The sequence below is a fragment of the Pongo pygmaeus genome, chromosome 12 (genome assembly GCF_028885625.2).
Source record: "Pongo pygmaeus isolate AG05252 chromosome 12, NHGRI_mPonPyg2-v2.0_pri, whole genome shotgun sequence".
Lineage (NCBI taxonomy): Eukaryota > Metazoa > Chordata > Mammalia > Primates > Hominidae > Pongo > Pongo pygmaeus.
The window spans coordinates 94,416,255-94,442,935 of NC_072385.2; the positions used below are offsets into that span (position 1 = coordinate 94,416,255).

At 37.9% G+C, this 26,681-nt stretch overlaps 1 protein-coding gene and 1 pseudogene across 5 annotated transcripts in view; both read left to right on the top strand.

Annotated features, from left to right (window-relative positions):
• The window catches only part of MAP4K3 (mitogen-activated protein kinase kinase kinase kinase 3), a 199,589-nt gene that overhangs the window by 39,975 nt on the left and 132,933 nt on the right, over positions 1-26,681 (top strand). For all 5 annotated transcript variants that reach the window (XR_008500605.2, XM_054475488.2, XM_054475489.2 and 2 more), the window contains exon 2: positions 24,639-24,696. Coding sequence is in view for 4 of the 5 variants with exons in the window: in XM_054475488.2 (XP_054331463.1) it covers positions 24,639-24,696 (58 nt within the window). In the remaining variant the exon portion in view is untranslated. The remainder of the gene's footprint in view (positions 1-24,638; positions 24,697-26,681) is intronic.
• Positions 2,907-3,003, top strand: LOC129030930 (U6 spliceosomal RNA; annotated as a pseudogene).

Consider the following 26,681-nt stretch of genomic DNA (forward strand, 5'->3'; position numbering starts at 1 on the left):
TTGCTAAAATTGTTTTATGAAAAACTTTCGTAAGTTAAAAATTTGGGGCTTGAAGTTAAAGCACATTGCCTTGAGTAAAAGATACTGGTAGAAGTTCAGAAATGTAAACTGAATTGTCTTTTATCTTATTTTACCTAAGTGGACTATGGAATATTAAGCTATTGGTATACAAATACTTGTAGGCCGGGTGCAGTGGCTCACCTATAATCCCAACACTTCGTGAGGCCGAGGTGGGAGGATCACTTGAGGCCAGGAGTTTGAGATCAGCCTGGGCAACATCGTGAGACCCCATTTCTACATTAAAAAATTTTAAAATTAGCCAGGTGTGGTGGTGCATGCCTGTAGTTCCAACTGCTCCGGAGTCCAAGGCAGGAAGATTGTTTGAGCCCAGGAGTTAAGAGGCTGCAGTGAGCTATGATGATGCCACTGCATTCCAGCTGGTGCAACAGAGTGAGATCTTGTCTCAAAACAGACAAACAAAAAACCCCAAAAACCAAACTTGTATTTCCCTTCCCCTTTTCCCGATATTTTAATATTTAAGTATACATATATTCTACATAATGAACACTGTATCTATCATCTGAACTTTTTAACAGCTCTAGTCTTGTGTATACTAAAGCTTTCAGGCTTTAAATAAAGCATACATATCAAAATATTTTGAAGAGTAATTGAAATCTCAGTTTCTCCCCCTCGTTTTAACTAAACAGATGGAAAGAATTATTTGATAGTGTTTTCCAGAGCCCTTTATAATGTAGCATATTTGAGTGTCTGATTCTTTCAATAATGAGTGTGAGAAAATTGAAAATTGAAATGTAGAGCGCTACAGTAAGTTTTAGTAAACAAAGTTTTGTTATGTCACAGTAAATGGTAATGGATAAATAGGATAACAGGAGTGTCTTATATTTGGGAAATTACATTCATCCTAAAAGAACAAAAGCAGTAAGCAGGAAGACAAATTAGCTAACCCTAATAGTGAGAAAGGGAGCTGATAGTTTAGCCTCATGAGGTCAAATTATGTAATTTCTCTATTGTATAAAAGAAGAGTTTCAGAAGCATTCCGTTTTCTTTTTCAGATTAAAAAGCCAGCATTATCAGATAGCGGAAAAGCTTATTAATACTTGCTGTGTAGCCTGAATAAAACCATTATTTAAAAAATGTGTGTGTGTGTGTGTGTGTGTGTGTGTGTGTGTGTGTGTGTGTGTACGTGCATGTAGGTTGTTTGGTAAAATCCACTTTTTATATACTTGCTTAGATTTGTCAGCAGCAAGCTATGTTGCTTAATTTCTTTGGTAATTTTTATACAACAGATCCCTTTGCAGGTGGGTTTATTGCACATTACGATATTAGTACTTCATTATGAGTTGGTGTTATTTCTTGAGTGGAAACAATGGCATCCATCTCTTTTTTTTAATTAAACTGGATATTAGAATGCTGGAAGGTTGTTTAATTTCATCAGTGTATATCTGAACTGGTATGTTATCTGGTCTTAAAAATAATTGCTGTCATAGTGGAATCATTCTTTTGTTCCATTTTTGTTTCAGATGTTAAGAGTTACATTATGATTTTCCTATTTCTGGAAGAATAATTAGAGTCTGATGGATTCAAATTCCTCCTGATGCACAGGAAAGCCCCTTTCCAGGCCAGTCTCAAGAAACTTTGGGAGGAGGATATAGCACTGACAAAGGGTGATAGAAACTGGTTATTATCAAAGATCTAGTTGCTGCCAGGCCTTTTTCTGTTTAGTTTTATCCTTGGCATCATAACCACGTTCTGCCTGTTTTATTCCCTGAAGTGGCCCTCTTCGTTTCTCCATAATCTGGTCTTACATTTCTTTCTCCTGTCCGTCTGGCCAAGCTCTTTTATAACTTATTTGTGAATGTGCTGTTTTGATACTTGGCTGACTGAGTGAGCTCAGGTCCGGCTCTGTGAAGAGGAACGGCCCTCCTCCAGTATCACCCCTTCCCTTGAGGACTGTTCTAGACACCTCTGGATTAAAAGCACAACAGAAAACATAGCTATTTATACTTGGAAATAGTTACCCAAGCAAAAAATAATGTGGCTCTTGTGAATTTTTGTTCTGGAGAACCACAGTCTAGAAAACCTGGGATAAAGTAGGATTTTTAACCGTTTCTCTCCATTCTCATTAAATGACCTTAGTTCAAGCTGTGCTCATTTCAGGCTTGCTGTAGTGCAACGTGTCCTTAGAAGTTGTTCTGCCTTTCCCTGGTTCCTCCTTTATGTTTCTCCCAAGATTACTATAATGCAATTGAAGTAAATGTCCAGCAGTAACAGAAGCAAATCAGATGTTGTTGAAGGGTATTGGGAACAGGAGAAATGTGAAAACAGTGGTATTCATATTGGCCATTCTCTCGTAGTAGGCAGATTTTTAGCGAGAGGAGTAATGGTAGAAAAATTTTTATAAAGCATAACAAAAGTTTCTAATATTGCTAGGAGTGCTTTGTAAGAGTAATGTTCAAAGCCTTGATGGAACTTAGTTATAAATAAATTTAATTTACTTTGAAATTTTGTGTCATGAAAAAGCATATGTATGTCCTTCTCATTTCACTGATTTTAATGAAAGATATACAGCTGACCCTTGAACAACACAGGCTTGAACTTGAACTACACACGTCCACATATGCAGATTTTTTTCAACCAAACTTGGTATTTGTGTAATGTGAAACCCATATATATATGGCTGACTTTTCATATATACAGGTTCTGCAGGGCCTGCTATGGAACTTGAGCAAGTGTGGATTTTGGTACACTCAGGGGTCCTGGAACCAGTCTCCTGCATATACCAAAGGTCAGGTGCAGATCCAGCCCTCAAATAGTAGGCACAAATTCTAGAAATTGGTTCATTCACCCCAGATTTAAACATAAGTGATCTTAAAAAATGAAGTTTGTTGCTCACTTTGGGAGCACATATACTAAAATTGGAATGATACAGAGAAGATTAGCATGGGCCCTGCACAAAAATTATTTTAAAAAATTAAAATTTTAAAAAATGAAGTTTGCTATACATAGCTTTTTTTAAAAAAATGGATAGATTGTAATGACTACAGGTAAAAACGGGATTCTGAAATGGATAGGTTCTAAGTTTTATGACTGATACATTTGAAAAGTATATTCTGTTGTAAGATGGAAATTAAATAAAAGGCTTCTAAGGAGATAAGAGATTTTATTGGGTAGAATATGTTGTGTTTTTATAATATACCTAATCTGGACTACCATCAGCTGTGTAAACATTCTGTTTATTTTACACATTTGCCACCAGTTTGTACATTTTTGTGTTTTATTCTCTACATTCACAGGTGAAGTCCTCAGTGATTTAATGAAAACATTTTCTGATGAGCTCACTTAATCAATTTCTCTAACTCAAAACAAACTGCAGGTGGGGATGCTGTACACACAGTCAGTAAGAAATAACCACTAACAGCCTGATGAGAGAGAGGGAGAAAATCAAAATGCTTCAAATTAAGTAAGCAGAACAGCCTAGATTTACTTAGAGAATTGGTTCTTAACCTTATGGACACCTGGCTTAGTCCACTTTATGCTGTTATAATGGAATACCCGAGACTGGGTAATTTATAAAGATCAAAGATTTATTTGGCTCACAGTTTTGGAGGCTGGAAAGTCCAAGAGCATGGTGATGGCATCCAGTTAGGGTCTTTGTACTGTGTCATCCCATGGCAGAAAGTGGAAGAGTAAGGGCAAAAGATCAAGAGAGCAGAAGGGAGCCAAACTCACTTTTATAACCAACTCAGTCTCAAGATAAACAACCTACTTCCTCAGAAATGACATTAATTCATTCTCTGGCCTCATGACCCAATCACCCCACCTGCCAATACTGTTACACTGGGGATTCAGTTTCCAACACATAAGCTTTGAGGGACCCATTCAGACCATAGTGACACCTAATGGAGTCTGTAAACATTTTTCTCAGCAAGAAATATAAAACATATATCAGTTTGTATTCAGTGTTAGGAATTCTTGGGCTCACTGAAGCCCAGCCTTGGGCCCCAGGCTTAAAACATGATTTAGTATAGGGGCAAATACCTTTATGTGTCTAATTTAAGAGCGTCACTTTGGGATGCTTTATAGATAATTTATATAATAGGCAATATTGAGTTAGCAGAAAATGTTAAATTTTGTATCACATGCTTAATAAACATACAATGTTTCTTTTTTGAATTAAAAAATATGCATTTTTCACTTAACATTTATCGCATTATCTGGAAAACTTAGTCTTCATTCCCCAGGGATACTCGTTAGAGAAGTAATATTCTGCATTTGCATTAAATAAGCTTCACTGTAATTTTTTTTTTTTTTTTTTGAGTCGGAGTGTCGCTGTATTGCCAGGCTGGAGTGGAGTGGCGCAATCTCGGCTCACTGCAACCTCCACCTCCCGGGTTCAAGCGATTCTCCTACCACAGCCTCCCGAGTAGCTGGCACTATAGGCGCGCGCTACCATGCCAAGCTAATTTTTGTATTTTTAGTAGAGACGGACTTTCACCGTGTTGGCCAGGATGGTCTCCATCTCTTGACCTCGTGATCTGCCTGCCTCGGCCTCCCAAAGTGCTAGGATTACAGATGTGAGCCACGCCTGGCCCATTTTGACATTTTAATCAGTGATGTCCAGGAGACTTTTGTACCAGCGAGATTATGAGCATCTCTTCCCAACTCCATGTGCAGAGATGCTAGGTTGGTAGGTTGTGATCTGCCTTGGTGGGAGTGTTTACACCATGAAAATGTTAGAAATCAATGCTCATTCTGCCTTCATTCCCCCAAGCTGTTTTTTTAAACATTTACCAGCACACAACTGATTTTAATTACTCATTCAGCAAACATTTCGAGCACCTGTTGTCTTCCAGGCACTGTTCAAGGTGCCAAGGATATAGTAGTGAATAGACAGTGTTTACTTAAGTGAATGTGTTTTTCTAAATCCTAAATTTTCTGATAAATTGGGGAGTTTTAGGGGTCCTTAGTCAAATAATGGTGGGAGATGAAGAGTCAAACAAAAGTAAATGGGTTTTTTTGCCACAGAACTTTCAGAATCTTTTAATGTGCTGGTGTGCACAGTTGATCTCTAGGAGGAGAGTATAGTATGTATTATTTCTTTTTTTTTTTTTTTTTTTTGAGACGGAGTCTTGCTCTGTCGCCCAGGCCGGAGTGCAGTGGCACGATCTTGGCTCACTGCAAGCTCTGCCTCCTGGGTTCACGCCATTCTCCTGCCTCAGCCTCTCGAGTAGCTGGGACTACAGGCACCCGCCACCATGCCCGGCTGATTTTTTTGTATTTTTTTAGTAGAGATGGGGTTTCACTGTGTTAGCCAGGATGGTCTTCATCTCCTGACCTCGTGATCTGCCTGCCTTGGCCTCCCAAAGTGCTGGGATTACAGGCTTGAGCCACCGTGCCCGGCCTATAGTATGTATTATTTCTAATACTTAACCAAGAACTCTTTTTTTTTTTTCCAGAATATATTTAACACGTTTTAGAAGTACTGTTCTGCTGCTCCAGGCAGTCATATCACAGATGTTAGAAATTGGTGAATAAGGTCATTACTCAAGAGATGTATGTCAGTCAGAGTATGGGCAGGATTTCTGAAGACAGACTTTCCCATCGTGTTTATAGGGCGATTGATTTTTAGGTTGTGGATTTAGTTACTTTATTGATGTTTTCCTGAACTATCCTGTTGTATTTTCATTTCCAGTATGTTTTTTTTTAATTTTATGTAAAGCACTGCTCTACTTATATGTTTTTAATCTTAGAAAAGCTCTTTTTCTTCTGATCTCCAGTTTCTGATTTGGGGACACTTGATATATGTACATGAATTTCTGCCACCACTTACTCCCTGTTGCTAGACTTTTTCTCAGCCCTGGGCATCCCTTCCTCCAGTGCCTGTCGCTGAAATGGGAGTCTCTTAAACCGCATTCATCTGCCATTTCATGCTTATTAGACTAGGGTGTTTCTCAAGTGTGATTGATAGGCTATTGATTGAATCAGTCACTTGAGTGGTATTAAAACCATAGGTTCCTGGGGCTCACCTCAGATCTGCTGATTCAGAGTCTGCGTGGTGTGGAAGCCAAGACTGTGATTTAAAGCAGATCTACAAGTGGTTTGTATTGAGTTGTTTAATTTCCATGCTGAGTTGTTTAAATTTCATTTTTTGGTAGGTGTATACAGTATTTCTCAGTGTAGGTGCTACTGGCATTTTGGCCAGGATTATCATGTGGCAATCTGAAGGCACAACAGGACTTTAAAAATCATTGGGTCCTACCTACCAAATACTATTATCATCCCCAGTTATTGAGACAACCCAAAATATCCCTCCACATTTCCAAACACCTCCTTTCCATTTTTATGGGGGTAGTATCCTCAATTAAGAATCACTGTTATATACTATCATTATTCTAGATGTTGATCTTAATAATTTAATATACATACCTAACCTAAGACCCCAAATTATTCACTAACTCTGTCCACTTCCCAAACTGTATAGTCTTCAGAGCAATTTAATTGTACTTCCACCTTCCCATTTCCATGGTATTTTGCCCCATATTTGAGTTCTAGTTTTTAAAAAATTGCATAGACATTATTGTTTTTTTACAGTCATCAATGTTTATCTCTACCCAAGATTGCTAGTTTATTTGATGCTCCTTGCATTTTAAACTTTCTTTCTGAGTCTTTTTTGATCCTGAAATACATCCTTTAGAAGAATATGTTATTGCACATCTTTTGGCGGTGAACCCTTGGTGTTTGTTAGAAAGTGTCTTTATTTTGCCCTATTTTACTGAATAATGTTTTACCTGATAATATAATTCTAGATTGACTTAACTTTTTTTCAGCACTGTATTTTCTACAGTCTTTCTGGCTTTCTTTTTTCTCTGAAAAGTCTAATTGTTGTTCTTTTGTGGATAATCTGACTCCTTTTCTCTGAGTGCTTTTAAAGATCATTTCTTTTTCTTTAGTTTTTTTGCAGTCTCATGTAGTGTGTCTAGATGTGGATTTCTTGTTTATTTACTCTCCTTGAGACTGTGCTCCTGAATCTGAGGTTTTATGTCTTTTACCCATTCTGGAAAAATTTTAGCCATGGTCTCTTGAAATATTGGTTCTGTCTTCCTTCCTTGTTTAATTAGATGTATATTTTCTTATTCTATTCTTCGTGTCTCTTAATCTCTCATTTTCTATCTCTTGCTCTCTTTGCTGCTTCAGATCTGCCATTTTGTCTAATTTTATGTCTGTGTACACCAGTTAGGTTTTTAATTTCATTTTTTATTTCTAGAAATTCTATTTTGTTCTTTTTATCCTGTCTGCCAAGTCATTTTTGTTAGCCTCTTGTTTCTGACCCATGTATTTATTTATTTCTAGTGTTAACTTTAAAAAAATCTGACCTGTGTATTTAATACCTTCTTTTATTTCTTTAAACTTTTAAAGCATACTTGATTGTAATGTTATGTATCTTTTAATTCCTAAAATTTAACTTCTGCGGATTTAATTTGGTTTTTCATAGTTTTTGCTGCTCTGGTGGTTTGTTTCCTTTTATGCTTGATAATTTTGTTTTAAGCTCATATCTGCCTAATAATATTATATAGTAATTTCCTGGAGTATGGGTTGAAGATGTGTTTATCTACAGAGAATTTGTTTCTCCCTCTGCCAAGTGCCTTGTGTTACCACCAACCCAGAAACAACTTAAATTTATTTCTTGACTTGAGGCTCCTGGACCTCAAAATCAGTGTAGATTTTAACCCTATACTCTACTGGGGACAGACTTGTGATTATGGATTTCCAGGGAAGATACTTCGGTTCTAGTGAAGGCCTGATTTGAACAAGTTGCCTGTTGTGGATAGAGCCCTTTTCCCCAACCTGCCTGTGAGGTGTGACTCTTCAAGGGCATTGCTGGCTTTATGCAGTGGTCCCAATTTCAGCTTTCACCACATCTAATAAAAATCAAAACTGAAGTCCCTAGATTTCAAGTTTAATCTAAGGTCATGGCTTGAGCTTTTGTTTACAGCTCTGATTTTATTCAGTAAATACATTTAACAGATTTTTTAAAGCTGTTTATGCTACATCTCTTTGTGCCACCTGTGAATTTCTTTGCTTGTGAGTTCAGTGCATGTAAAAGAGTGTTTGTTGTATCTTGTCTGCTATTTCTAGATATTTGTAATGGAAGGATATTTTATATCTAGTCTAACTTATTTCCGAAAGTGAAATCTTGGAAGGTGTTTACGCACATTGGGGTCTGAGCACCTTTGGGCTAGAAATGCTGCTGCTATTGCTTCTATAGTGCAAAGTTGGAATTGGTTACCTGATCTCTTATGCTTTCCCAAACTCAGTGCTACTGTTAAGTTTTATCCATATTATTAGTGTGGTCTGCCAGTTACCATTTAAAAGTGTTATTGATATGGAACAGGTCCATTTTTGAATTCCAAAATTCAGAATTAAACTTTGAAATACAAATTACTGATATGTTGGAACTGTCTGTACTCTTTTATCACTCACAGATTATTTTCCATGTCTATATCCAATTATTATCTGCTAAGTGCATTTTTTGAAAGTTAATGATAGCCTCAATCTGTTTTTTTAATTTTTTTTTTTTAATTAGGACCATGTAGTCCTAGAAATGTAGATCTTTAATTATCTGGTTTTAAGAAACAAAGAGCCATTCAAGTTAACTTAAGAAAAGAGAGGCTATTGTAAAGATACATGATATATGGAACTGGAAAGTTGTCAGGAACTCAAGGCAGCTTGGAGATCTGCTCTTTTCTCATGGTCTCGTAATTTTTTCTGTCCATCTGTTGGGTTCTTTGCTCTTTATTGATTGTCTCTTCATTGTATCTTTTCTATTTCTTCAAAACTTCACTTTACGCCCAAAGTCCTGTGTGCTGTGACACTGGCACATAGCGTGGTTTCACAGTGAGTTACATTGCATGGTGATGCTATTTCTGAGTATTTCCAGTTTCAAACATTTTAGAGTTGTGCTGTCTAATGCAGTTATCACTAGCCATGTGTGGCTTTTAAAATCAAAATTGAAATTATGTATAGGATCTGTATGCTGATAACTGCAAAGCACTGATGAAAGATATCAAAATCTAAATAAACGAGACACCTGCCAGTAGTGTTCATGGATTGGAAGACTCCACATAGTAAATATGTCAGTTCTTTGCAAATTGATCTATAGATTTAATGTACTTCCAAATAAAAGTCCCAACAGCAGATTTTTTTTTTTTTTAACAGGCAAGCTGACTCAAATTTATATGGAAAGGCAAAGGACCTTTGTTGCCAAAGCAACTTTGAAAAAGAAAAAGTTGGAGGAATCACAAAATTATTGTGATTGTAAATTTAAAATTTACTATAAAACTACAGTAATCGGCCGGGCGTGGTGGTGGCTCATGCCTGTCATTCCGGCACTTTGGGAGGCCAAGGTGGGTGGATCACCTGAGGTCAGGAGTTGGCGATGAGCCTGGCCAACATGGCAAAACCCCATCTGTACTGAAAATACAAACATTAGCTAGGCGTGGTGGCACACCTGCAGTCCCACCTACTCAAGAGGCTGAGGCAGGAGAATCATTTGAACCCAGGAGGCAGAGGTTGCAGCGAGCTGAGATTGTATCACTGCACTCCAGCTTGGGCAACAGAGTGAGACTCTGTCTCAAAAAAAAAAAAAAAAAAAAAAAACAAAAAAAATCACACTAATTAAGACTGTATAGTGTAGGTAAGAGATAAACACACAATCACTAGATCAATATAGATCAACATGGGGTCCAGAAATAGATCCACAGAAATATAGCCAATTCATTTTTGACAAAGGTGGAAGTCAGTTCAATGAAAGGAAAATTGACTTTTCCACAAATGATAAGAAAGAGTTGGACATATACATGCAAAAAAAGTACCTAAACCTAAACTGTACACCTTACACAAAAATTATCTCAAAATGTATCATGAAACTAAATGTAAGAACAAAACTTTTAGAAGAAAACACAGGAGAAAATATTTGTGACCTGGAGTTAAGCAAAAAGATCTTGGATATGATACCAAAAGCACAATTCATAAACTATTGATAAATTGGACTTTATCAAAAATAAAAACTTTTGCTCTGTATATTTGTTTGGCAGGGCTGCCGTAACAAAATGCCACAGACTGGGTGGCTTCAACAGTAGAAATTTATTTTCTCATAGTTCTGGAGGCTGGAAGTCCGAGGTTAAGGTGCCAGCAGGGTTGATTTCTCCTGAAGCTTCTCTCCTTGGCTTGCAGATGGCCGCCGCCTTGGTGCATCTTCACATGGCCTTTTCACTGTGCATATATATCTCTGGTATCTCTTCCTTTTCTTAAAGGGACATCAGTCTTGTTGGATTAGGGCCAACCCATATAACTTATTTAACCTTAATTACCTCTTCAAATGCCCTTCCTCTGAATATAGTCATGTTCTAAAGTACTGGGGGTTGGGACTTCAACATATGAATTTGGTAGGGAGCACAATTCAATTCATAAATTCTGCAAAAAACACTGTTAACAAGAATGAAGAATAAGTTACAGACTGGAATAAAACATTTGGCTGGGTGCAGTGGCTCGTGCCTGTAACTCCAGCACTTTGGGAGGCCAAGACGGGCGGATCACCTGACGTCAGGAGTTTGAGACCAGCCTGACCAACATGGTGAAACCTCATCTCTACTAAAAATACAAAAAAATTAGCCAGGTGTGGTGGCAGTCGTTTGTAATCTTAGCTACTTGGGAGGCTGAGGCTGGAGAATCGCTTGAACCCGGGAGGTGGAGGTTGCAATGAGCCAAGATTGCGCCATTGCACCCTAGCCTGGGCGATAAGAGTGAAACTTCGTCTCAAAAAAAAAAAATTGCAAATCATGTATCTGACAAAGGACTCATATATAGAATATATATATATACATATATATATATGAAGAACGCTCATAACTCAGTAAGAAAATAAATATTCCAATTAAAACATGGATGAAAGACTGGAAAACAGTTTATCAAAGGATGGCAGGTAAGCACATGAATAGACTAAAGGCATCATTAGTCATCAGGGAAATGCAAACTAAAACCACCGTGAAATAGCATTTATATACCTATTAGGATGAAATAAAAAATACAATGCCAACTCTTGGCAAGGATGTGAAGCAAGTGGAACCCCACCATGCGTTGCTTCTGGGAATGAAAAATGGTACAGTCACTCTAGAAAGTTGGGAAATTTCTTATAAAGTTAAACATATACCTACCATATGATATGACCTAGTCCCACTCCTGGGTATTTATCTAACTTGTATACAAATGTTTATAGCAGCTCTTTGTGTATTTGCCAAAAACTGAAAACAACCCAGATACCCTTCAACTGGTAAATGGATGACTGTGGTAAATCCATGCAGTGGAACCCTACTCAGCAATAAAAAGGAATAAACGAATGATATATGCAACAACTTGGTGAAAGAAGAATCTCAAGATGTTATATAATGAATGAATTATATGGCATTCTCAAAAAGAAAAACTGTAGTCATAGGGAACATGTTAGTGTTTCCAGGGTTTAGGGAGGATTATGACTTCCATTGGAGTTTTTGCAGTGATGGAACTTTCTTATTTCCTGATGGTGGTGGTGGTGGTTACACAATCTAATATATGTGTTAAAATTACTAGAACTGTATCTTTAAAAATCCATTTTATTGTCTGGTAGTTAAAAAAATTAAAAACTCCAAATTTTAAATATTTCATTTTGTACACACGTATAATCAAACAAAATTCAGTTTTTCATTTGCACTGGCCACATTTTAAGTGATCAGTAGGTACATGTGGTATGGGACTAACATATTGGATATTGCAGATACAGATCATTTCCATCAATGCAGAAAGTTCTTTTGGACAATGCTGGGTTTTCTTTGTTTTGTTGCTCTTGTTGTTTTGAGGTGGAGTTTTGCTCTTGTTACCCAGGCTGGAGTGCAGTGGCGCAATCTCAGCTCACTGCAACTTCCACCTCCCGGGTTCAAGCGATTCTCTTGTCCCAGCCTCCCGAGTAGCTGGGATTACAGGCACATGCCACTACGCCCAGCTAATTTTTGTGTTTTTAGTAGAGATGGTGTTTCATTATATTGGTCAGGCTGGTCTCGAACTCCTGACTTCAGGTGATCCGCCCACCTCAGCCTCCCAAAGTGCTGAGGTTACAGGCATGAGCCACGACACCCGGCTTGAGCCACTGTGCCTGGCTGACAGTGCTGTTTTAAAGCAAGGATCAGCAAACTGTCGATAAAGGGTCAGATAGTAATACTTCAGGCTTTGTGAGCCATACGGCCTCTGTCTTAGCTACTCAATTCTGCCATTGAATTTTTTTGTTTTTTTTAATACTGGTCTTACTCTGTTGCCCAGGCTTGAGGACAATGGTGTGATCATAGCTCACTGCAGCCTTGATCTCTTGGGCTCAATTGATCCTCCTCCCACCTCAGCCTCCTGGGTAACTGGGACTATAGGCACATGCTACCAAGACCAAGCCCAGCTAATTTTTATATTTTTTGTAGACACAGGGTTTCACCATGTTGCCCAGGCTGGTCTTGAACTCCTGGGCTCAAGTGATCTGCCCACTTTGGCCTCCCAAAGTGCTGGAATTACAGACATGAGCCATGTACACGTGGCTATGTACCAGTAAAACTTTTATTTACAAGAATAGGCATGTTTGCTGATCCCTATTTTAGAGAATTTGCCCTGTTTCCTATTTTCGTGTCAGCTCGGGGTTTATTGGTATAGTAACCTTATAATTTATCATCCAAATTTAATAAATGTTTAGTTGTTTAAGAGTGAACACAGAGAGGGAGGAGCCAAGATGGCCAAATAGGAACAGCTCCAGTCTACAGCTCCCAGCGTGAGCAATGCAGAAGACGGGTGATTTCTGCATTTCCATCTGAGGTACCGTGTTCATCTCACTAGGGAGTGCCAGACAGTGGGCGCAGGTCAGTGGGTGAGTGCACTGTGCGCCAGCCAAAGCAGGGGCAAGGCATTGCCTCACTCGGGAAGCGCAAGGGGTCAGGGAGTTCCCTTTCCAGGGGTGACAGAAGGCACCTGGAAAATCGGGCCACTCCCACCTGAATACTGTGCTTTTCCGACAGGCTTAGGAAATGGTGCACCAGGAGATTATAGCCTGCACCTGGCTCAGAGGGTCCTACGCCCACAGAGTCTTGCTGATTGCTAGCACAGCAGTCTGAGATCAAACAGCAAGTCGGCAGCGAGGCTGGGGGAGGGGCGCCCGCCATTGCCCAGGCTCGCTTAGGTAAACAAAGCAGCCTGGAAGCTTGAACTGGGTGGAGCCCACCACAGCTCAAGGAGGCCTGCCTGCCTGCCTCTGTAGGCTCCACCTCTGGGGGCAGGGCACAGACAAACCAAAAGACAGCAGTAACCTCTGCAGAATTAAATGTCCGTGTCTGACAGCTTTGAGGAGAGCAGTGGTTTTCCCAGCACGCAGCTGGAGATCTGAGAACAGGCAGACTGCCTCCTCAAGTGGGTCCCTGACCCCTGACCCCCGAGCAGCCTAACTGGGAGGCACCCCCCAGCAGGGGCAGACTGACACCTCACACGACCGGCCAGGTACTCCAACAGACCTGCAGCTGAGGGTCCTGTCTGTTAGAAGAAAAACTAACAGAAAGGACATCCACACCAAAAACCCATCTGTACATCACCATCATCAAAGACCAAAAGTAGATAAAACCACAAAGATGGGGAAAAAACAGAGCAGAAAAACTGGAAACTCTAAAAAGCAGAGTACCTCTCCTCCTCCAAAGGAACGCAGTTCCTCACCAGCAACGGAACAAAGCTGTACGGAGAATGACTTTGACGAGCTGAGAGAAGAAGGCTTCAGACGATCAAATTACTCCGAGCTACTGGAGGATATTCAAACGAAAGGCAAAGAAGTTGAAAACTTTGAAAAAAATTTAGAAGAATGTATAACTAGAATAACAAATACAGAGAAGTGCTTAAAGGAGCTGATGGAGCTGAAAGCCAAGGCTCGAGAACTACGTGAAGAATGCCGAAGCCTCAGGAGCCGATGCAATCAAATGGAAGAAAGGGTATCAGCCCTGGAAGATGAAATGAATGAAATGAAGCGAGAAGGGAAGTTTAGAGAAAAAAGAATAAACAGAAACGAGCAAAGCCTCCAAGAAATGTGGAACTATGTGAAAAGACCAAATCTCCATCTGATTGGTGTACCTGAAAGTGACGGGGAGAATGGAAACAAGTTGGAAAACACTCTGCAGGATATTATCCAGGAGAACTTCCCCAATCTAGCAAGGCAGGCCAACATTCAGATTCAGGAAATACAGAGAACACCACAAAGATACTCCTTGAGAAGAGCAACTCCAAGACACATAATTGTCAGATTCACCAAAGTTGAAATGAAGGAAAAAATGTTAAGGGCAGCCAGGGAGAAAGGTCAGGTTACCATCAAAGGGAAGCCCATCAGACTAAGAGCAGATCTCTCAGCAGAAACCCTACAAGCCAGAAGAGAATGGGGACCAATATTCAACATTCTTAAAGAAAAGAATTTTCAACCCAGAATTTCATATCCAGCCAAACTAAGCTTCATAAGTGAAGGAGAAATAAAATCCTTTACAGACAAGCAAATGCTGAGAGATTTTGTCACCACCAGGCCTGCCCTAAAAGAGCTCCTGAAGGAAGCGCTAAACATGGAAAGGCACAACCGGTACCAGCCACTGCAAAATCATGCCAAAATGTAAAGACCATCGAGACTAGGAAGAGACTGCATCAACTAACGAGCAAAATAACCAGCTAACATCATAATGACAGGATCAAATTCACACATAACAATATTAACTTTAAATGTAAATGGACTAAATGCTCCAATTAAAAGACACAGACTGGCAAATTGGATAAAGAGTCAAGACCCATCAGTGTGCTGTATTCAGGAAACCCATCTCACGTGCAGAGACACACATAGGCTCAAAATAAAAGGATGGAGGAAGATCTACCAAGCAAATGGAAAACAAAAAAAGCAGGGGTTGCAATCCTAGTCTCTGATAAAACAGACTTTAAACCAACAAAGATCAAAAGAGACAAAGAAGGCCATTACATAATGGTAAAGGGATTAATTCAACAAGAAGAGCTGACTATCCTAAATATATATGCACCCAATACAGGAGCACCCAGATTCATAAAGCAAGTCCTGAGTGACCTACAAAGAGACTTAGACTCCCACACATTAATAATGGGAGACTTTAACACCCCACTGTCAACATTAGACAGATCAACGAGACAGAAAGTTAACAAGGATACCCAGGAATTGAACTCAGCTGTGCACCAAGCAGACCTAATAGACATCTACAGAACTCTCCACCCCAAATCAACAGAATATACTTTTTTTTCAGCACCACACCACACCTATTCCAAAATTGACCACATAGTTGGAAGTAAAGCTCTCCTCAATAAATGTAAAAGAACAGAAATTATAACAAACTATCTCTCAGATCACAGTGCAATCAAGCTAGAACTCAGGATTAAGAATCTCATTCAAAACCGCTCAACTACATGGAAACTGAACAACCTGCTCCTGAATGACTACTGGGTACATAACGAAATGAAGGCAGAAATAAAGATGTTCTTTGAAACCAACAAAGACACAACATACCAGAATCTCTGGGACACATTCAAAGCAGTGTGTAGAGGGAAATTTATAGCACTAAATGCCCATAAGAGAAAGCAGGAAAGATACAAAATTGACACCCTAACATCACAATTAAAAGAACAAGAAAAGCAAGAGCAAACACATTCAAAAGCTAGCAGAAGGCAAGAAATAACTAAAATCAGAGCAGAACTGAAGGAAATAGAGACACAAAAAACCCTTCAAAAAATTAATGAATCCAGGAGCTGGTTTTTTGAAAGGATCAACAAAATTGATAGACTGCTAGCAAGATTAATAAAGAAAACAAGAGAGAAGAATCAAATAGACGCAATAAAAAATGATAAAGGGGATATCACCACCGATCCCACAGAAATACAAACTACCATCAGAGAATACTACAAACACCTCTACGCAAATAAACTAGAAAATCTAGAAGAAATGGATAAATTCCTCAACACATACACCCTCTCAAGACTAAACCAGGAAGAAGTTGAATCTCTGAATACACCAATAACAGGAGCTGAAATTGTGGCAATAATCTATAGCTTACCAACCAAAAAAAGTCCAGGACCAGATGGGTTCACAGCCGAATTCTACCAGAGGTACAAGGAGGAACTGGTACCATTCCTTCTGAAACTATTCCAATCAATAGAAAAAGAGGGAATCCTCCCTAACTCATTTTATGAGGCCAGCATCATCCTGATACCAAAGCCGGGCAGAGACACAACCAAAAAAGAGAATTTTAGACCAATATCCTTGATGAACATTGATGCAAAATTCCTCAATAAAATGCTGGCAAACAGAATCCAGCAGCACATCAAAAAGCTTATCCACCATGATCAAGTGGTCTTCATCCCTGGGATGCAAGGCTGGTTCAATATACGCAAATCAATAAATGTAATCCAGCATATAAACAGAACCAAAGACAAAAACCACATGATTATCTCAACAGATGCAGAAAAGGCCTTTGACAAAATTCAACAACGCTTCATGCTAAAAACTCTCAATAAATTAGGTATTGATGGGACATATCTCAAAATAATAAGAGCTATCTATGACAAACCCACAGCCAATATCATACTGAATGGGCAAAAACTGGAAGCATTCCCTTTGAAAACTGGCACAAGACAGGGATGCCCTCTCTCACCACTCCTATTCAACATAGCGTTGGAAGTTCTGGCCAGGGCAATTAGGCAGGAGAAGGAAATAAAGGGTATTCAATTAGGAAAAGAGGAAGTCAAATTGTCCCTGTTTGCAGATGACATGATTTTATATCTAGAAAACCCCATCATCTCAGCCCAAAATCTCCTTAAGCTGATAAGCAACTTCAGCAAAGTCTCAGGATACAAAATCAAAGTACAAAAATCACAAGCATTCTTATACACCAATAACAGACAAACAGAGAGCCAAATCATGAGTGAACTCCCATTCACAATTGCTTCAAAGGGAATAAAATACCTAGGAATCCAACTTACAAGGGACGTGAAGGACCTCTTCAAGGAGAACTACAAACCACTGCTCAATGAAATAAAAGAGGATACAAACAAATGGAAGAACATTCCATGCTCATGGGTAGGAAGAATCAATATCGTGAAAATGGCCATACTTCCCAAGGTAATTTACAGATTCAATGCCATCCCCATCAAGCTACCAATGACTTTCTTCACAGAATTGGAAAAAACTACTTTAAAGTTCATATGGAACCAAAAAAGAGCCCGCATCGCCAAGTCAATCCTAAGCCAAAAGAACAAAGCTGGAGGCATCACGCTACCTGACTTCAAACTATACTACGAGGCTACAGTAACCAAAACAGCATGGTACTGGTACCAAAACAGAGATATAGATCAATGGAACAGAACAGAGCCATCAGAAATAATGCCACATATCTACAACTATCTGATCTTTGAGAAACCTGAGAAAAACAAGCAATGGGGAAAGGATTCCCTATTTAATAAATGGTGCTGGGAAAACTGGCTAGCCATATGGAGAAAGCTGAAACTGGATCCCTTCCTTACACCTTATACAAAAATCAATTCAAGATGGATTAAAGACTTAAACGTTAGACCTAAAACCATAAAAACCCTACAAGAAAACCTAGGCATTACCATTCAGGACATAGGCATGGGCAAGGACTTCATGTCTAAAACACCAAAAGCAATGGCAACAAAAGCCAAAATTGACAAATGGGATCTAATTAAACTAAAGAGCTTCTGCACAGCAAAAGAAACTACCATCAGAGTGAACAGGCAACCTACAAAATGGGAGAAAATTTTTGCAAACTACTCATCTGACAAAGGGCTAATATCCAGAATCTACAATGAACTCCAACAAATTTACAAGAAAAAAACAAACAACCCCATCAAAAAGTGGGCGAAGGACATGAACAGACAGTTCTCAAAAGAAGATATTTATGCAGCCAAAAAACACATGAAAAAATGCTCACCATCACTGGCCATCAGAGAAATGCAAATCAAAACCACGATGAGATACCATCTCACACCAGTTAGAATGGCAATCATTAAAAAGTCAGGAAACAACAGGTGCTGGAGAGGATGTGGAGAAATAGGAACACTTTTACACTGTTGGTGGGACTGTAAACTAGTTCAACCCTTGTGGAAGTCAGTGTGGCGATTCCTCAGGGATCTAGAACTAGAAATTTCATTCGACCCAGCCATCCCATTACTGGGTATATACCCAAAGGACTATAAATCATGCTGCTATAAAGACACATGCACACGTATGTTTATTGTGGCATTATTCACAATAGCAAAGACTTGGAACCAACCCAAATGTCCAACAATGATAGACTGGATTAAGAAAATGTGGCACATATACACCATGGAATACTATGTAGCCATAAAAAATGATGAGTTCATGTCCTTTGTAGGGACATGGATGAAATTGGAAATCATCATTCTCAGTAAACTGTCACAAGGACAAAAAACCAAACACCGCATATTCTCACTCATAGGTGGGAATTGAACAATGAGAACACATGGACACAGGAAGGGTAACATCACACTTCGGGGACTGTTGCGGGGTGGGGGGAGGGGGGAGGGATAACGTTGGGAGATATACCTAATGCTAGATGACGAGTTGGTGGGTGCAGCGCACCAGCATGGCACATGTATACATATGTAACTTACCTGCACATTGCACACGTGTACCATAAAACCTAAAGTATAATAATAATAATAAATAAAAATTAAAAAAAAAAATTCCTGAACAATATAAAGTTCCCTCAGCAAGACGGAACTTCCCAAGCTCTTGTCTCAGGAGAGAATGTGTATTATAGAAAGATTGTGGGAGTGGAGTGGGAAGTTATTTAGGTAATAAGATTTTCAGGCTCAGCGCAGTGGCTCACGCCTGTAATCCCAGCACTTTGGGTGGCCAAGGCAGGCAGATCACAAGGTCAGGAGATGGAGACCATCCTGGCTAACAGGGAGAAACCCCATCTCTACTAAAAATACAAAAAAAAAAAAAAAAAAAAAAGAGTGAACACAGGCACTATTAATAATTCTACTGGTACAATAGGCATAACCAGGAGTACTCTGGGTAAACCAGGGATGTATGTCACTCTGTTAGTTTTCCTATGAATTGGTTGCCCTTGTAGTGGACACATACCTAGTGACATGATTTGGCTGTTTCCCCACCCAAATTTCATCTTGAATTGTAGTTCTCATAATCCCCACATGTTGTGGAGGAACCTGGTGGGAGGTAATTGAATCATGGTGGTGATTACCGTCTTGCTCTTCTCATGATAGTGAGTTCTGATGAGATCTGATGGTTTTATAAGGTGCTTTCCCCCCTTTTGCTTGGCACTTTTCCTTCCTTTTGCCACGTGAAGGACATGTTTGCTTCCTCTTTTGCCATGCTTGTAAGTTTCCTGAGGCTTCCCAACCCTGCGGAATTGTGAGTCAATTAAACCTTTTTCCTTTATAAATTACCCAGTCTCAGGCAATTCCTTAAAGCAGCATGAGAATGAACTAATACACCTAGTCTAATCAACTATGGGAAAGCGAACACGAAACCATCCCTTCAACAGTGAGTATGGGTTATCCATTTTTTTCTGAAAGGGAGTAGTTGTGTGGGAGGTACTCTGAGGTTTGGCTGGCTTGGTACGCTCAAAATAGTCTGTGTTTTCTGTCCCCAAGCCTTTGCTCATGCTTTTCGTTCTGTGCCCTTTCCCCCATCCCTTTTGTATGTTTTTCGTAATTCAGCCATCTTTTCAAACCTCTGCATAAATGGTATCACCTTCATGCAGTCATTCCTGTAATACCTTTTCATGCTTATAAGTTGGTAGTTACATTTTCTAAAAGTCAGTAACATAGTACTTTAAACTGGATCCCCAAACCTGGCTGTGTATCAGCAGTACCTCAGTAGCTTAAAATACAGAATCCTGGGTCCCATTCTTAATTGCTTGACCTAGAATTCAAAATTTGTAGCAGTATTTTGTTATTGTATTGTTTTGTATTTAGACTCTTTATATGATTTTTATATAACCAGGTAGCTGGTTCAGTATTTGGAATCTGTTGATTTAGAATGAAATTATTTGATATAAACATTGACTTTTAGAATTAGAGGGAACCTTAGAAATAGCCTATCTTCACCTTCATGTTATTAAATTGTGGGCAGAGGGGTCAGGAAGAAGACACAAGGGAAATTACTTGCTCAGATCCCATTGCTGGTTACTGGCAGAGCCAGGACTAAACGTTGTTAACTCTCATTCAGAACTTTTATTCATATTCACATTGGACATTCCCTTCTACATAGTAAGGTTTGAGTACTCCAAGGGGCTCAATACATAGTAGATGATGGTCAGATGTTTTACTGATAATGACTGTTTCTAACCCACTTTATATTGTACCTAGCATATTTTTTAGCTCTTAGTGATTGCTGCTTGAATGTGTTGTTAACCCTCAGTTCACTCTCAAGGAATGCCTTTCTGATAGTTGGAGATAATTCCGCAATCTGTGTGAAATCGTCTCAGAAAAATTCTTTCCAAAACTAGTTTCCAATCTGAATGGCCTCTAAAAGGCTCACTGAATCAAACTAAATTCTGGTACAGCTTTGAAAGTTGGTACTTTCCAAGAGCCCCTCTAAGCCGAGATCGGTCTAGACCTGCAGGATTTTCCTCACCAGTCCACTTCCATTTTAGAAAGGTTACCCAGAACCTATGGGAGTATGTGGTGGGGGACGTGTATACTGAAATAAGGTGTGAGACCAGGGTCAGGAAAAGGCTTGTGGGAAGTGGTGGTAGCCTAAGCTGAGCTTCGAAGGATGTCTGTTAGGCCAGGGGAGGGAGCTGGCACAAAGTGTGGATAGCTCTGGGGAATAGCAAGTTGTTTAGTTTGGCCAGAGGATAAAGTACAGGTTAGGGAGTGACTAGAAATATAGATGGGGGCCAGATTAAAATGTAGTATTTCACAATTTCATATTCACAGGCAAAAGAATGAAACTGAAGCCCTATCTGACACAGTATAAAAATTCACTCAAAGTAGATTATAGACGTAAATTTAAGAAAACTATAAAACTTAGAATTCTTAGAAAAAAAAAATCATAGGAAAAAAGTATTTGTGACTTTGGATTAGGCAAATGGTTTCTTAGCTGCAACACTAAAAACACAAGAAACAAAAATTAGTTAAGTTGGACATCATCAAAATGAAAAAGTTTTGTGTTTCAAAGGATACCCATAAGAAAATGAAAGCATGCAGAATGGGAGAAAATACTTGCAAATCATGTGACTGATAAGGGATTTATATCCAGAATGTATGTGAAGAACTCTTACAAGTTAACAATTTAAAAAGAATTTAAAATGGACAAAGAATTGAATAGACAGTTCTCCAAAGAAGATATTCAAATGGAAAATTGAAAACAGGTCCACACAAAAATGTGTACACTGATGTTTATAGCACCATTATTCATAACAGCTAAAAAGTAGAAACAACCCAAATATGGTATTTCCATACAATGGAATACTATTTGGCAGTAACACATAAATGAGTTTGAGACATGGATGAGTCTGAAAGCATTACACCAAGTGCAAGAAACCAGAGTCACAAAGGACCATGTATTATTTGATCCCATTTACATGAAATATTTGTAATAGTCAAATCCATAGAGATGGAAAGTAGATTAGTGGTTGCCAGGGATTGAGAGGCAGAGGAATATGGAGTGACTGTGAATGGGTCTGGGGTTTCTTTTTGAGGTGATGAAAGTGTTCTAAAATTAGTTAGTATAGTTACATAACTCTGAATATACTAAACACCACTGAATCATACACCATGAAAGGGTGTACTTCATGGTATGTGGATTCTGTCCCAATAAAGCTGTTATAACAAGTGCTGTATTTAGTGAAAGCTTTAAATACTCTGACAGGGAATTTGGATTTTTGTCTTTAAAGCAATGATGTGTACCCTTGCAGAGTTATAAGTCGAGAACAGCATGATGAGAACATCACTGTGGGAGCATTTGAAGAATGGTGGTCAGATCAGTGTTGCCGCAGACTAGATCTAGCTGCTTAGAATATTTTATCCTGTTTTCTGCCCTTAACAAGTATGAACATTTTATGTTACTAATTCTGAATTCAAAATTTTTAACTTTATACATGCTAATATTTTATAATTTCTATCTTGCTCTCCTTTTTAAAAAATAAACTGCTCAAGGTGATTGAAAAAAAGAATAGCAGTTGCAGAATGTTAGAGATAATATTGACTTTTAAATTTACCTTTGTGTGTAACCTTGACTACTGTCAATTTAGAGATAGCAAAATATGACTTATTTTAGGCAAAAGACCAAGATTCTTGGTGAATCATAAAGCTTTAAAGACCCTTTATTAATAAACATGGATTTTAATAAGGAAAGGCTTAGAAGTGAAGTTTCTTAAGGCCTTTTGATTGTCTATTTCCCCTTCTTTTTGTGAAATATCTTAATACTGCCAAATAAATTACATATTGGAAGATATTTCTAACATCATAGAAAGCAAAAGAACAGTAATCATTTTAGCTCTATGTTTTTTTAATTAACCCTAAAAAAATGTAGTTTAAAAACTGTTAGCCTTTAGGAAATTCTAGACTGATTTACCACTTGAAATAATTGTATTCATAAGTCAACCCTATAGGAAATATTGACCTTGGTAAACCACTCATCAGTAGTTAGTGTCATAATTTTTCTGTTAAATATATGCTGGTGTTAGTAAATCTATTTTTAGAAGAGTACATTGTGTACAGCAACCATTTTGGACAAACACTGTGTAACTTGTAAATAGAGAGTGTGCCCTCCTGTGGTCATTGGTAACAAAAATCTCAGCTATAATCATCCTAGCTTTCTGAGTTCACATTTGTCTGCTCTTCCATAGTAGAATCACCCATACTCTGAATTTCTTCTCAGTAAGTAAAAAACCATAGCACGATTTTTAAATGGTGGCAGTTGTCTTATTTGGAGGAGATGCTAAAGGAGAAGCCTACCAGAGAAAAGATATCAAAGTGTGAGGAGAGGCAAGTAGTTGTGATAGTGCTTGAAAAGCTTTATGACTATTATACCTGAATATTTTTCAGATACACTCTGCCTCCTTTACAGAATGCTCCCAGAATGATATTCTGATTTTATTTCTATTTCATCATTTATATATGTTTTCTTCCTAGAGAAAGGAACTAGTATCCAGCACGGTCTATTTGAAATATCTATCCCATTTTATGGAAATTAAGTTTAATTTGAAATAAGTCTTCAAATCTCTTTTGTACTGCCTTGAGTGTTTATTAGTTATGGGGATTTTGTTTGAAGGAACAATTTTTAAATGAATTTTCCCTGCAAATTTTATTAATTTATATGAGATCTCTTAATATCTTTGTTCTTCTTAGAGTTAAATGGTTAAATTTTATATTTTCAGCAATGGCTGTGTCTCATATCTTAGATCTTAGATCCTTGGCTGGTATTTTTAGTGCCCTAGTATTCTTAGAAGAATTCCACTGTTAATGGTGTTACCATCTCTTGCCAAGTGATTCACTGATTTTCACCAATCCATTAATAGAGTGTTGCAACTAGGAATAAATCTGGTCACATGAATGGATCTTTCTGTGATCAGGGAATGGCATGTATTGTTCTTCACTGGTGGTATGAAAATTAATTTATTTGTAGTTAACAGTTTAAAATATCAAATTGAAAGTTCTGATCCAATTATAAAACATTTTAAATTGACAAAGACTGCCATTTTAATATAGTTTCTGCTTATTTATATGTGTATTATATATAATATATATTGTGTTACATGTACACATAAATACACATAATTATGTGCACTTATATACATAATTATACAGTTGTAAATGCCAGGAATCTATAATTTGATTTTTTAAAGTGATTTTTAATATGTGGCTTACAAAAATAGGTTTTGCATTGAACTACATGTATTTGACTGTACCATCAGGTGTGTTTAAAAGGATGCAGGGGGCCTGTTTTCATAATTATATACACAATTGTGTTAGCCTTTCATATCCTAAAGCTTTTAAATGAAAAAATGTAAGGCTAGTTAATTAGTTCAACTAGCCTTTGAATGAAGAGCAATACAGTGTAATACTTACAGGCTCAGACTGTGGAGTTAGACTTTCTAGGTTTGAATCCCAGCACTGTCGACTCACTGGCTATATGACCTTGTTAAGTTGAGTTCTATGTCCTTTAGTTTCCTCACTTGCAAAATGAGAATAATATCAATACCTATTTTATAAGGTTGTTGTGAGGATTAAATGAATTAATATTAAAACATTTAGAATAGTACCTGGCACATCCATACTAACATCTAAGTGTATATTAGCTATTAGTTTTGCCAATATTAAATTTATACATAAATGTTGAAATTTATTGTGAAGTATAAACTGTTTTGTAAATATAAATTACATTTGCATTTCTTTTAAAATATTTTTATATAACTGAAAACAAACAGTAAGCTAAAGTGAAATTTTATACACTTTTTATGAAAGCTTTCTTCACAATAATCCTTTTTTCCTTTTTCTTTTAGGCACGGAATGTTAACACTGGTGAATTAGCAGCAATTAAAGTAATAAAATTGGAACCAGGTAAATTGTTTGAAATTCATTTTTTCTTACTGCTAGAAAGCCATGGGATCTGTTAAGGCTTATTTTAATGATGTTTGGTCAACATTCTCTTGTTTTTGCCAACATCTTCTGGGATAAATAGAGCTGCTTGTATGCCCTTTCTTCCACTTCTTCAAGTTCTGCATACAACACACCTTGCTCAGTTCTTCCCTGAAAAGTAACTGATAATTGGGGGAGGAAGGGGAACTCCTGAAAAGACTTTGTTCTTTCTGAACTCAGTTGAGCTAACTTGTGACAAGCTGATAGTGGTTTTATTTCCAGGCTAACGTCTTGTGGTGTCAGTGTGATGTAGTGGAAAAAACAGAACTGAAATTTAGGTAGTTGTAGTTCAGTTTGTCTCCCACTCCCTTGCTCTGTGAACTTGGGCAAATAGCTTCATGTCTCTGAGTCTCAGTTTTTCTCAGGAGATCTAGCTTCCACATTCTGTATTTCATTGATATCCCAGCAGTTGTTTACCAAATTGAGCAGCTTATTGTAAAGCCCCTTAAGGCTACTCCGCATTTTTTGTCTGCTTCAACTATGTTCTTTGAATTCCTCCTACTTCCCTCAAAACCCACATTTTTCTTAGCTAATTACTCACTCTTTGTTTATTCTCTCTTAGAAACCCCTTCCCACTCTTTCTCCTTCCAACCATAAGCAAGTCTGTAATTGTGCTAGTGTCTAGACTGAGTTCCACAGCAGTTAGTGCCTTTCTGATGACTTCTTTCTTTACAAGCTGATAATAAGAGTTTATTGGTGAAACAAGTTTTAGCTCCAGTATGAACAGAAATCCATTCAGAGACTTTGCAAGAGTGGAAAAACTTTTTCTGTTTTAAAAAAAAAAGGCCAAGTAGCCAATACTTTAGGCTTTGTAGGTCATGTATGGTCTCTATATTCAGTTCTCCCTCTTTCCCTATAGTTTGCTCACCCCTTATTTAGAGCATCAATAAACTTTTTAGAAGTGATATTAAAATGAAAATCTAAGGATGTACTGACTGACTGTGATCAAACCACACAGAAATAAAATGAATTTTAAAAATTTTCCAGTTATACATATTTAGAGATTTTATGTAGTCATTATATTCTAAACATCACAAGACAAGATGTTTATCTTTTTTCCGAATCTCCTACTCTTCAATTCATAAGAAATTTAAAAAGGATATTTGAAGTTGTTGAAATATTAGCTACAAAAAGAAATTTGGCATTTAAAGCAGGGCCTTCATTTTTAATCATTCAGAAGTGACTGTGTTACTTAATGAAATGGTTCTAATGAGAAGTATTTTGTGTATATATTATTCCCTCAAATCACTTAAGTACCTTCTCTTTCAGGAAGCCTTCCCTGACCCCGGGTCTAATTAAGATGACTCCTGAGTGAATAGCTCTGCTGTAGCACTGACCATAGCTATATTGTCATTCTAGACTTGCCTTTCTTTGTTTCTAAGTTTTAATCAAATTTGTGCCCCCAGCACTGAGCTTAGGGCCTGGCACATAGTACTCATTCTGTACATCTTAAAATTTCCTTAAAAAATTAAAAACTTGAAAAAGCTTATTGTTCAAGTCAATTATTTTCTGTTCATGAAATGTTCAAGTTGTTGCACTGTCAGTCTTGAACACTGCCATGTATATATTGATCAATGTATTAAAAGTAGAATATACAAGTATACAAAAGGAAAAAAATAAAAATCATTCATATTCTGCCACCCAGAGAAAACAAAGGTTATCACCATAAATGTTTCATCTATTACAGCTACCCATTTCCCCCCACCACCAGTTATTTTGATCCCTCAATCATAAAATTTCAGCCCATAGTATTTCTGTATATATGCCTAAAGTATAAATACTCAAAGTATAATCACAAACAGGAACCCTCATACACAGCTGGTGGAAATGTAAAATGGTGCAATCCCTTTGGAAAAGTTTGTCACTTCCTTAAAGTGTGAAACATAAATTTGCCATAATGACCCAGC